Source organism: Parasteatoda tepidariorum, chromosome 1 (assembly GCF_043381705.1).
Source record: "Parasteatoda tepidariorum isolate YZ-2023 chromosome 1, CAS_Ptep_4.0, whole genome shotgun sequence".
NCBI classification, from domain to species: domain Eukaryota; kingdom Metazoa; phylum Arthropoda; class Arachnida; order Araneae; family Theridiidae; genus Parasteatoda; species Parasteatoda tepidariorum.
The window spans coordinates 18,070,152-18,083,299 of NC_092204.1; the positions used below are offsets into that span (position 1 = coordinate 18,070,152).

The 13,148-nt window shown below is 32.8% G+C and overlaps 1 protein-coding gene across 1 annotated transcript; it reads right to left on the reverse strand.

Moving 5' to 3' along the window:
- Positions 1-467: 467 nt before the first annotated feature.
- LOC107438288 (protein maternal effect lethal 26) lies at positions 468-6,546 on the reverse strand. The gene is made up of 2 exons (XM_016050524.3): positions 4,797-6,546; positions 468-2,596 (listed from the first exon to the last, which is right to left on the reverse strand). The coding sequence occupies exons 1-2, from the start codon at positions 5,922-5,924 to the stop codon at positions 2,588-2,590; spliced, it is 1,137 nt and encodes a 378-aa protein (XP_015906010.1). The 5' UTR covers positions 5,925-6,546; the 3' UTR covers positions 468-2,587.
- Positions 6,547-13,148: the final 6,602 nt, after the last annotated feature.

The following is a 13,148-nucleotide window of genomic DNA, read 5'->3' on the forward strand; positions in this document are numbered from 1 at the left end:
CTTTTTGCATATGTGTAGCAAATTTAATAATTTTTTTAGTATGAAATTTAGAAAACTAGTGTGTGTATTTTAATTTAGATGCCAGCAAGAAATCAAGATACTGTTAAAGTATAAGCAGTGGTAGTAAAATATTGAGAGTTACTGAATATTTTAATGAGAAATGTAAAAAGGTATATTGTGTAAATGCTATTTATTTTACTTATAAAACAAGTTACTTTTTCACTAAATTTTTTTTCTGTAATATTCCAACCAAGTTTTTTTCCTGTCCCAATCAAAGTAAACTGACACAATGAAACTTCAGTTTTCCAGCAGCTGAATACACCAATAAAAACTACAACTTCTGTTTTTAAAATTATTTTTAAGAGTTTGCAGCTAGAAGTTGCTAACTAAACTTAAAGGATATTTTTCAGTCAGTTCATACTACTGATGTCATAGTTATGTATAATGTGTATTTATAGGATACTATATTGAAATTATATATTTTTATTATAGTGAAATTATTAAGGAGTCAAAACAAAACAAAAGACATGGAAGACAAAACAATTACAAAAATATCCATTTTTAAATCATTACAAAATCCAACAATCATAAAGTTTTAAAAATTCAACAACAACAAGCATATATTAATTTCAATTATAAAAAATAGATTAATTCCTTACATTACAATTAATTTCAACAATTATAAATTTTTACAAATTGAATTTAGCAGTACCTTCTGTAAAGGACAACCACAAATAAGGCACACTCTCTATTCAAAAGATCCTCTATTTAAGGAATACTGAAAAATGGTTAAAGACGTTTTTAAGTCGGTTAGTGGAGTTGGCCATTTATTGGAATCAAAACCTTCAAGTGACAAAAGAATCACATTTAATGGTAGGTACTGTACTATGATTAAGTTGCTTGGAAGAATATATAAGGGTGCATAGCCAGATTTTTTAACAAAAAATAAGCACCTTTTAAGCAGTCAAAAAATATTTTTAATCACTTAAAAAAAAAAAATCATAATTAGGATCTGTGAAATAATAAAAATAATTTCCTTCTATCTTTTAAGTTCTTAATTTATGAATATAAAATCAATAAAATTCAAAAATATTTTCACAAACTTAACATAATCATGATAAAATAACTAGTTTCTGATAAATATCGTAGAGAAAATCGTGCATTTTTTGTAATTTAAAACAATAAAAAGGCAAAGAAAAATATCTTTTTAAAAGATAGAAAATTTAGCACTTTTTACAAACCCCGAATATAAAAAGGAATCTTTAAGGGCTTTTAAAAAATGTAAATCAAAAATAAGCACTTTTTAAAAACGCGAGACACCTTGGAATATTAGATAGTGTCAGTAATTAATTACAAAAGGAGACATGCTCCCATGTTCTTTGTTTATTGGTAGTAGGAATAAAATTGGTCTCCACTTTTCTATCCGCTTGATAAAATGTTGTTTTAAAACATAATCATGATAAAATAATTAGTCTCTGTTAAATACTGCAGAGAAAATTGTGAAAATCATGCATTTTTTTGTAATTTAGAACGACAATCAAAATAGCAAACAAAAATCTCTTTTTTAAAGATAGAAAATTGAGCACTTTTTAAAAAACCTTGAATAAAAAAAGCACCTTTAAGGGCTTTTAAAAAACAAAATAAAAATAAGTGCCTTTAAGCATTTTTAAGAAGCGCTACGCACCCTGTATATACTTATTAAACAGGAAACAGACATATTAGAAACAATTAAAAAAATGAATGTTACTTTTGAATGAACATAAATAAGATAAATTCTGTTATTTTTTTTCATCATGTTTCAAATTATTTACCATCAATACATTCAATTTTTTAGTTATACAGTATAGACAACAAAATTTTTTTCATAAGAACTTAAATTGCTATTACCAACGTTAATTTAATAAAATAACAAATTAAACAAAGAAATTTTTAAAAAAAAATAGTTGATTAGAATACCGTTTTAAAACCTTGTTGCTATGAGCATAACTGAGATTTAATGAAGAATTTTCCCCTAATGCTAGAAAAAAGTAAAGTTATTTTAAATATTTTTTTAATAATTCATAAAATAACTATACCCTTAACACAAGCTCTTTTCATTAACTTTCACAAATTCTAAAAATTAAAAACTAGCTTTTGCAGACAGTGTGTTATGTTGCCTATCTCATTAGTTATAATTTGATGAAATTTTTCATTCAATTCTTGAATTTATTTTTCTTCTTGAAAGTTATTATTTAATTACTTCTTGAAAGTTATTATTATTTATAAGAAAATTTCAATGTATTAAGCTGTTTTTTTCCCTTTCCCTGTTTTTTTCCCTTTCCCTTATTATATCATAAACGTGATTTTAATTTTGATTTACTTAGCACTTTGTAATTTGAAAAAGGCATTTATCCTTAAAACTTAAGGTGGTTATTTCTTGTATACTTTTCAAGCCTTTTCATTTAAGTTCTAACTTTTAAAACTTCCATTATGTGTACTGAAGATGTTACTCATTACAAAAAATGCACTGTTTGCAACTTGCTACTTCAATCGCCTTACAGCTTCGTAAACTTTACGTGGCCCTGATGATCTTGCTGGAGATTTGACCCTACTTTCTCTGAAATAAATGAAAAAAGTTAAATAAAAACTAATTTTTTGGAAATAGCACAATAAAATAAAAGTATTCAAAATCAGCTAAACAAGTAAACATCATTTCATTTAGAGTCAAAAAGTATTTTGAATGAAAGTTTTTTGAACAGTAAAAACAGCTCTTTATTTTTCTAGTTCATGATTTAAATAATCAAACATATTCAATAATTTATTCAACAGAAGTCAAAATACATAATTTGTAATGTTGTATATCTTCTTCAAATAAGTGAAAAAAAAATAAATAAAGGATATTGATTTAAAAACATGTTTTTTAAATATAATAGATAAGCACACATTTACTCTGACTGCAACATGAGGTTGTATTGTCAAAAATAACTCTCTAAATAAGAGCCTCACAAATATTTTGAATACATTTCAATCTATTTGTTATGTTAAATTTTTTGTTTTGATATTTTTTCATGGTTCTTTTTACACATTTGGTGCAGATATTTTCCCGGTCGCTGGGAGAGGCTTTAATGGTCTCTCCTAAAGGTTTTCTTCAATTATGTACAAAATTCTACGTAAAAAATTCTGTGCCTTCTAAACGCAGTCGCAAATTGAGGTGGTCTTTCCTGGAGGTTTCACTGTAAATAGTCATTAAATCAGTGATATATTGGTAGAAAAAATTAATGTGCTGTGAAAATATTAGCAACAAAAGAATTTTTTTTTATTGAATCTAATGAAGTACTGAACTACACACTTATATTAATGGTTCAGTCAAATTCAAAATTTCATTCAGCTAAGGGGGATTTCCCCCTCCTTCCTAAAAGCATAAGTTCTCGGCGCCTGCCCTCAAAAATTCTTTGATGTAAACGCATGTAGACCGAGTATTTTCATCCAACGTGGAAAATGGCGCTTTCGTACAATCTAAAATAGGAGCCGTGATGGCTCAGGGGACAGAGTGTTCACATTCCAATGAGGTGAACTAGGTTCGAATCCCAGCAATGGCTGGTTGATACGAATTCCGCTTGTAACGACTTTGCATGCCAAAGAAAAATATCCTCAGTGGTAGATGGATCATGGGTAATTCGTGCCTCCCAAAAATGGTCCTAAATAGAGGTTATCTTTCCTAGAAGCTCTCCCGACCAAGCTATGGGGACCATATTTCCCCGATAGCAGTTACCCCATATATTTTTTGTGGGGGATGGGCAGAAATCCGAATCTGCTAAAAAAAGGGTATATGTTTATTCAGAGAAAATGTTTTCGTGTCTGATTTCGTAACTTAAAATACTGTCTACATTAATTATTTAGCATATTTGAGGTTATCTCCTCATACTATTAAGACTGAGTTCTAGAGCGCGAAGATTCAATCAGTAGATCAAAAGTTAATTAGGGTGGTCTGCTTTTTATTTTCCTCCCTGCATAGTGCACAAATTAAAATTTAACATTTGTGCTATAAGAAAAATAATTTTTGAGCAAATGGTCAGATTACAAATATAACGATAGGATATAAATAGTCCATAAGACTTAAATATACTAATTAATTAGTGTGGACGTAAGTTATAAGATCAGACAAAAAAAAAAAAAAAAAAACTTCTGAATATTTTTTAATTGACTTTAAACCTTGACTCTTAAAATATGGGGTGTAGTCATAACCATAGCTGCCAACATGGATAGGAAAAAATCCAGGAGATTTTACGAAATATAAATTTCATGGTAATTGTTGCATAATATACTAAATATTTTACACAGGGATTTTTATAGTTATTAAAAAAGAAAAACTGCAATATTTTCCAGCGATGATTGTGACATACTTATATATATATAGATATATAAAAAAATAACCATGACAAATTAACTTTTTTTTCTTGTTAACTAGTACAGAAAATAATGCAGTTTAAAAAAAAAATTTTTTTGAATTATTTAATTACTTTAAAAAGTACTTTAATAGTAAAATTATTTTTCAATTTTTACTTTTTGTTCTCACCACTCAAAATTTTAAAAAATTATAATTATTATTATTGATTACATTTAAAACTAATCATGACTTTCTTAAATCATTTTCTGCTGCAGAAGAATAAAAAAGTTATATTTAATTTTTATGAATAGCTTTTTTAATGGCTATTTTAAGGTAAGAAATATTAAATTCATTCACACAAGACTTTGTAAAATATCAAATTTGTTCACAAACATGAATAGAAATTGTAGAATAATTTATCATAACTCACCTCACTAATTTTACTCTGTTCATCAAATTTTTTTGATATTAAAAGCAGCAACTCTGTTGCCAAAGTATTATTCTTCGTAACTAACTGCAACCATTCAGGAGAAGATAAAATATTTGTAGAATTTTTTAAGATGAATTCTACCACAAATGATTTCAGTTCTTTTTGATTAACCATATCAGCAATCAATAATACTTTGCATAAGTTGTTATTCGATAAAACAGACATCAAAAACAAAGAACATTTCTTAGCCAGTGATGGTACATCATACTTATCAGCTACAACTAACAAGTTTAAAGCCAATTCTTCATCTATCTTTTTAACTGACCCTGTATAAATATATTCTAAAAAGGAAGAAAAGGTTTTTGCTTCTACATCAACAATATCCACAATACCTGTATTATTTTCTGTCATTTGTTGTTCAAACATCGCAGCGAACACAGGTGATCTACAGGCTAATACATTTTTGTGAGCGGTCATTATCTCATCGTCCACTCGTAACTTAACATCAGTAAATATTTTATCCAAAAGCAACTTACTGAAGTTTTGCTGTAAACAATAAACACTCTCCTCTTCTGAAGTCCTTCCGATTTTGAACAACTCCAGTGATATTGATTGAGTTTCAATATCATACTTTTCATCTGTATAGCAATAATTCATCAAAGAGTGAGCAAGATAAGTTATATAAAACATTACTTTGATTTCATTTTGTATGTTATACTTTTCAATTTCAGCACCAGTGTAGTAAACATTTTTTTCCTCACTAAAATTACATAATGACCTTTCTATTTGTTTTTCTTTCGCAAAGCATATACGCCAAAATAAAGCATGGTGCCTTTTATCATTGACATCACTGACAAGATAAAGCTTACAAAACCCATATCTCTTTGTAATAATCACTTTCACTGTAATGTCTCCAAGCTTTATTTCTTTAATATTCAATGGATATTTTTTTAATCCTTTAGATTCTTTTGACGACCATGTAAATGAGGAATCATACTTAGAAATATTTGTTTCAAGTTTACATCCAGTAACAGCTGTTTTACTTGTTGTCAGCGATAACGAATCATAATCTAGCACACTTTCCATGAGACAGCAAAGAGTAAATGTATCTTCTGGCCAATTAGACATTTCTTGCTTCAAAGCATCAACTGTAATTAGGTCATAACAAGATGAATATTTGAACTCAAAATGTTTTTCAGTGAATAATTCAGACGTTTTATGAACATCGCCTTTGGGACATAACAAATGGAATCGAAAGCTAATAGGATTCTTCAGCAATTTTAGAACCTGTGTTTACAACTTCACAGGAAACAAACTTTGGATTACTAGATTTTAGAACTAATTTCCATTTACTATGATACAATTTTTTAATTTGAAATGAAGGACTCTCGAGCTGCCTTTCGTTTGGAATGCTATTAAATTTTTCAATCTTCCATGTACATAAAAATCTTTGAGTTTTATTGTCAGACATGTTTACACTGGAGTCGATATTTAGCAGACAATTAAACAGCAATACGTAATATTTAAAGGAGAATGAATTAATTGTGATTGTTATCGATCACCATTATACACTTGATCTTGATAACAAATGTAAATGATAACAAATATTTAATATTGAAAGGGCAAAGCGAAACTCAAACTTCGTTCGCAAAACTAGTAATGAGTGTTCTTTTTAGACTGTTTCAACTTTTAAGTTCATTTCTGTCTGAATCTTAGGGTTTATCCTTATTTAACGAACGTTGACGAGTGCACGGAATACTCGTTGCTGTTTTTCTGCAACGTGTAAATTGCAATGAAAGTTGTAGTTTTATACTGTTAGCAAATATGAAAGCCCACCGAATAATTACTACCCGCACTCCCTATCCGGGAGTTTCCTATTCAGCGGTATCTCGCAGTGGACTGATCGTTAAGACATGGTTGCCAGAAGATCACCGAAGTCAAGCATTACTAGCTGCTGTCAGTGTGCGGTTGGGTGACCACTTGGATCAATCTGCGTAGGGACCAAGGGTGTGCGGTATGGGTCCTCGTTAAACTGTTCTATCGTTAAGTGCTCGATTTCCCGTGTAGGTCATTGGGCTACAGAAGCGGGAATGCCATCCTCTCTGTAGAGGATCAACATTGTGATGGCATGTCTTCGGATCATCCTCAGGGATGCTTCCCAGACCGTCGCCAATAGCCCATTGTGCAGCTCTAGTGCGACGTAAATGAATTACAACAACAACCTATTCAGCTGCAGCTAATACTTCATATTGCATCATAATTAAGCAAATAGATACCTTAACATCATTTTCTTCACAACGAACAAAACAGAAACCACAATTTAATTACACTGGACCATCTAGTTCTCGCAGACCTGTATCCAAATCTCCACCTCCAAAAACATCTCGATTGACGTCCCAGAAAAGTCTCGTCCTGTCTTAAAGCAGCGTCCGAATGTAAAGTTGCTACCTAACCCTAAACCAGGCATTCCTAAAAAGAATAATGATCAAAAATTCATACAAATCGTTAAAAAGTCCACATCAGATATTTTGCGGAAGATGGACACTGAAATAACAATACATCCATCGGATAACGAATCGTTTTTCGACAACCCACCAATGGATGTTACGTCTAAATCAAACTTTAAATCAAAAAGGTAAATTTATTTTCGATCATAAGCTTACTTTTTTGCCTTACATAAAGCAATTGCGGAAAAGATGCAAGAGACCCTAAAATATGTTACGAGTGTTTTCTAACACGCTTTGGGGGAGCTGACCGCACTACGCTATTGTGAATTTTCCAACACTTATACTGTCATGCATGGACTATGCATGTATAGTTTATGGTTCTGCTTCGCGACTACAACGCCTTGGTACGGTGCATCACACTGCATTATGCATTTGTAGCGGTGCATTTCGAACTTCCCCCGTGGAATGCTTGCATGCTGTTTGTCATCAGCTACCATTGGATCTACGCAGAATGTAATTGTCCTTAACGCAATACTATCGTATCAGGTCTTTTTACAGTGTTAAGTTACCCCAATAAGTTTAATGCGCCTATATGATTCTCGACCTTCTCTTGTTTGCTCTCTTATAACACGTATGCGTTCACATATTCAAACATTTGAGATTTCAGATTCGCCATCATAATTGGTAGACCACCTATTTATTTCACACTGGACTGTTTCACCATATAATTTTTATTTTCTATTAAAGGTATGTAATAAATCACCATATCACCAACCATATTTCAACAACTTTTCCCTTTTCAAAGTCATTAGTTTTCTCATTATGTCCCGATATATACAGATGACTCAAAATCTTCTATATATGTTGTGTGTGGTGTCATCATTGCGGACTTCACGTACAGCTACCAAATTCCCGAGATTTGTTCCGTCTTCACTGCTGAAGCTGAGCTATCCTACTTGCACTACGACTAATCTCCTCATGCTCTACTGGGAAGTGTTGAATATACTCCGATAGTATGAGCGTTTTGAGTCAATCATAAAAATTTCACTGTGATTCACATAAATTTTATGTTTCATTTGCTAACCACTCTTCAGAAGAATGTCATTGAGATTTTATTTCGCTGGGTATCGAGTCATGTTAGTATTACAGGGAATGATCTAGCTGACTCAGCTGCCTGATCTGCCACATTTGTTTTAATTTTTTTCCATACCTTTCTCTGATAAAAAAAAACTACATATTCGGAAATTGGTGACATCATTATGTCAACAACAGTGCGACCTCAATGTTTTTAAAAAACTGCATAGCATCAAATCCGATTTCAAGCCTTTGCCAGTTTTGCCCTAGCGTAGTGCTGATGATAAGCTTACACATCTATGTATCGGTCACACCCGGTTAACCCACCTCCACTTTTACTGTTTGGAGAGCCTCCTTCTCAGTACTTGTAGCGTTCCTCTCTCGATTAATCACATTTTATTAATATTTCCACCTTTTAACTCGTCTTACCTTTTTCGGTAGTTCTATTTTAACTCTTGAAGATTTGCAAGGTGGCTCCCATCATCCTAACATTTTTGCGTTTTTACGTGCTGTTGGTATTTTTTATTGTTTATAAATGTCTTAATACAGCTACAATTTCATACACTTTTGCAAGCATCTTATCAGCTTCATACCATTTTACTACATGCGTTTTATACCGTACACATACTTTTTATCTGATTTTATTCATCCTTTTATCTGACTCTATTCATCTACTTATACTATTTTATTAGTTATAATAGCGAGGCAAGTAAAGCTTAGTATGCACTTTGACTTTTGAACTGTTTTACCGTATTGTTTGGCGCAGCATGTCCTTTTTCGGATTTTGTGCCACTAAACCCTGCATTCAATTCAATTCATATATCTAACTACTCTGGATGTCCAGCCCGCTCTGGAAGATTTAGATTCATGAAATCTAGCTCCTTCCACCTCTACAGATCCCACATCTTCTGACCATCGCCTTGTGGCTATTATCAAATGAATCCTGGTTCTCATCAAAATTGAAGAAGTCACCAAGATCCTGATCTCACTCTCAGGGAGAACACCAACTCTACTGACTAGTCATTATCCCTTTCTTGCCAACTACTCCCATGATAAACTGAAATGTATTTTCCCCTTCTTCGCACCACTCCTTGCGTAACGAAGAAGTGGAGAATCTTAGTGTTTACTCGAGTGAATTTTAAAATAATCTTGGTTAAGACTATATCAGTAATTTGGATTGGACAAAAGCTGTCACTTTTTCACAGAAACTGGTTGCAGATTTGATGTCAGCGGCGCGAATATATCTAAGATCCGTTCAAAAATCTTAATCAACAGAGGAAAATTGCCCCCCCCCCGTGTTATATTTCAAACGACAAAAGAATTATGTATTTATTAGAGATGTACCTGGTAAACTACCCACCCGCCCAGATTTTCATTACCCGCACGTCGAAAAAGAGTTTTTCAATCGGGTACCGGACTTGGCCAATATTACCAGGTATCCAGGGCCGGTAACACATTTACATCATTTTTGACACAACCAGATTCTAAATTACAGTAACTTTAGAAAAATAAATGTATGGAGATTTTAAGAAGCAACTTATTTTCTAATATGGCTTTATCACTTTTTGCATTGGCATTTTTCCAGTCAGTCTTACGATATTAATAATACGATACTTAATTAGTAATTTTATTTTTGTAGGGTTGTTATGAAATTTTTGCAAGAATTGCAGGTCTCAATTTAAAATTTTTAAATTTTATACATGAAATATTAAGGCCATTTAATTAAAAAAATAACCTCTATACTAAAATCAGTGGCGTGACCGTACCCAAAGGCCAACTGTACCCATCCTAGTTTTTTGACTCTGGCAGATATTCTGATTGCGTGGTTAGCCGAAAGCATGGAGCCTCCAATGTTTAGTCCCTAAATGATGCTTGACTCATTTTATCAAACCACTGAAGGGATAAGTGATTGAGTCAACCTTGCCCTATCCGAGGATGGTTGTTGTTGTTAGTTGGTTGTTGTTAATTTACGTCGCACTAGAGCTGCACAATGGGCTATTGGCGACGGTCTGGGAAACATCCCGGAGGACGATCCGAAGACATGCCATCACAATTTTGATCCTCTGCGGAAGGGATGGCACCCCCGCTTCAGTAGCCCGACGACCTGCGCGCGAAGTCGAGCACTTTACGGTAGCACAGTTTAACGAGGACCAATACCGCACACCCTCGGTCCCTACGCAGACTGATCCAAGTGGTCACCCACCCGCACACTGACCGTAGTCAGTGATGCTTGACTTCGGTGATCTGCTGGGAACCGTCTATCCGAGGATGGAACCTTGGATCTGTGACATGGGAGGGCTAAGCACTCTCACTCAAAATCCGGGCTCCAAAAAGAAACTCTCCCTATTTAGAATAAATCAAAGATATATTCTTTTGACAAGATATGATTCTATTAAATCATTATGCTAACAATTAACCGACAGTTAACTTGATTTTTGATAAGTTCAATATAAATTTTTTAACGTTCTAGTTTATTCATTATAAGCTCAGTTCCGTCGCAAAATTCTGGTATATATTTAAGTTTTAATGATCATTAAGATCACGTCCATTATTGGCCACACGATAATCATAAATTTGAAGAGTCAGATATGACAACTGTATGTATCTGTGGTAATTGAGATTTATAAAAGGCTAGGCCAGTATTTCTCCTATTGTACTATTTCTTATTTAATTATGCGTATTTTATTATGTGTTAAAATAAACATTAGACATCTTGGCCAGATTTTATTGCCACACACGAAGTTTTCGTGCAGGTCGTATATGGCCACCCCATTTCACAGGGGCGGTCACTAACAATAAGAAACTCCTACCGGCCTACCCCTCTAACGATGGGCAATACCTTCAACTATATACTTCAATAAAAATATTTAATAAAAAGTTGGTAGAACTTTAACAAAAACTTTTGAAATTTTTGATTCAATAGCATCCGGGAAAACTATCATATATGTTGAATATCAAAATCATATTAATTTTTTATAATATTCGAAAGATATTTTCAGAATTTTTTCTTTTTTTTTGTTGTTACCGTCTTACCTTGTCGTAAATTCCGTACCCAACAATTACTACGAAATTTCCGTATTTTTAGAAACTTTTTTTTCCAGTTGTAGCAAAGGTAAGGTTACATTTTAATAAATTAGATCTGACAGAATTTAAACAAATATATAAAATGTCAAACAGGCAAATAATCATACTTTTAAGTTCTGGCGTAAGTCTAATAAAAATTCAAATTGCATTAAAGATTTCTGTTAGCCGTATAGCCGAATTGGTAAGGCATTGGGTCCATGTTAAAGAGGACGTGCGTTCGATTCCCACCGTCTGAAGATTTCCCGTGTAGTAAATGGTAACTGGTGCACGCAAATTTGCTTGTGTGGCGTTATTATTAAGCAAGAGAGAAAGTTAACATTTAAATTTAACATCACAGTCTATTATGAAAAATAACAAATAAAGCAACGATTAAGTTGGTTAAAAAAAAGGTTACACGATTCTAGGATAAGAATAAAGTTATTAAAGATAGTCGAGTAGAGTAAGTCCGACATTGGCGAATCAGCGAAAAGCAGCAAGGTGCTGCGGAATATTGCAGAGCGAGAGTACGTCCACTCTGGACGGAGAAATAAATTCGACTGGTTGACTAGCCAGCTGTTGTGGTTGCAAGTTATGAGAAGAGTTCAGTCTTGTGTTGCCAGTTGCAGAATTACAAAAAGTTCGTAAGTTTCTTCTATCGCCATCTGGCGAGAGGAATGATACACAAGGAAAGTTTCTTGTATCGCCATCTGGCGAGAAGCACGGTACACCACACTTGGTTTCACCACGCTGGCTTGCTGGTATTAGCAAATGACATTAGAGGAGCCGTGAGGGTCCAGGGGATAGAGTGTTCACTTTCCAATGAGTTGAACTGGCTTCGAATCCCACCGATGGCTGGTCGATACGAATTCCACATCCGGCTTGCACCGACCCCAGTACTGACAGTAAAATATCCTAGACGGATCATGGGTTAGAGTCCCTATGCCGTCAGACTAACCATTAGAGGTTCTCGTGGTCTTCCTTTTCATTTAACGAATGCTGGTTAGTTCCAGCAAAAAGTCCCCCATGAAGGCAAATTTCTGCCAGTACTCAATCCAGGAGTTCCCTTGTCTTTTGGATAAGGATCAAAATTTTAAAGCCACGGAGTTGAACATTAGTTGTCGTAAACCCGGGAAATGGGTCGGTTGTTCAACATAGATTCTTAATCACATATCTATGCATGCCAAACAAAAATATTGATTAATNGACAAATTGGATGAACAGCAAAATTTGAAGAAAAAAACTTTTTAGAAGCACCATCTGTTGGCTTCTATTTTAATAACGGTCTCGTTGATTTATACCTTAGTGTACAAAAGTAATGCTCTCCAGACCATAATAAAATAAACACATAAATATGGAAACATCGAAATTCCACATCATAACAACAAAAAAAGAAATAAACTTTTGTTTTCATACCATACATTCTTTTCTTTTATAAAAGAAAAAAAAAGTATTCATAAGATATAGAAAAGCTACGAAGAATTTCATCAATACAGTGATATTTTTTGTCTGACCACATTACTAAAAGTGCATTTATGATTAGATTTGCTTTTTACTGTACATTTAATAAAGAAATTAATATTCTTTAAAACAAAACATTGAATTGATGTCATCAATGATGACATCAATTCAATGTCATCAATCATTCATCGTTTTCAGTGTCAATAATAACTACTAAAATTTAGAGATTAGATTTTCACTGTTAGGACATTATGAAAATATTAGTAGCGCGAAGAATTGTGAGTTATAATTTAATATTTTATCTGCGATA

Excerpts from the sequence above, each read along its gene's own strand:
- LOC107438288 (XM_016050524.3), bottom strand. The coding sequence starts at position 5,924 with ATGTCTAATTGGCCAGAAGATACATTTACTCTTTGCTGTCTCATGGAA.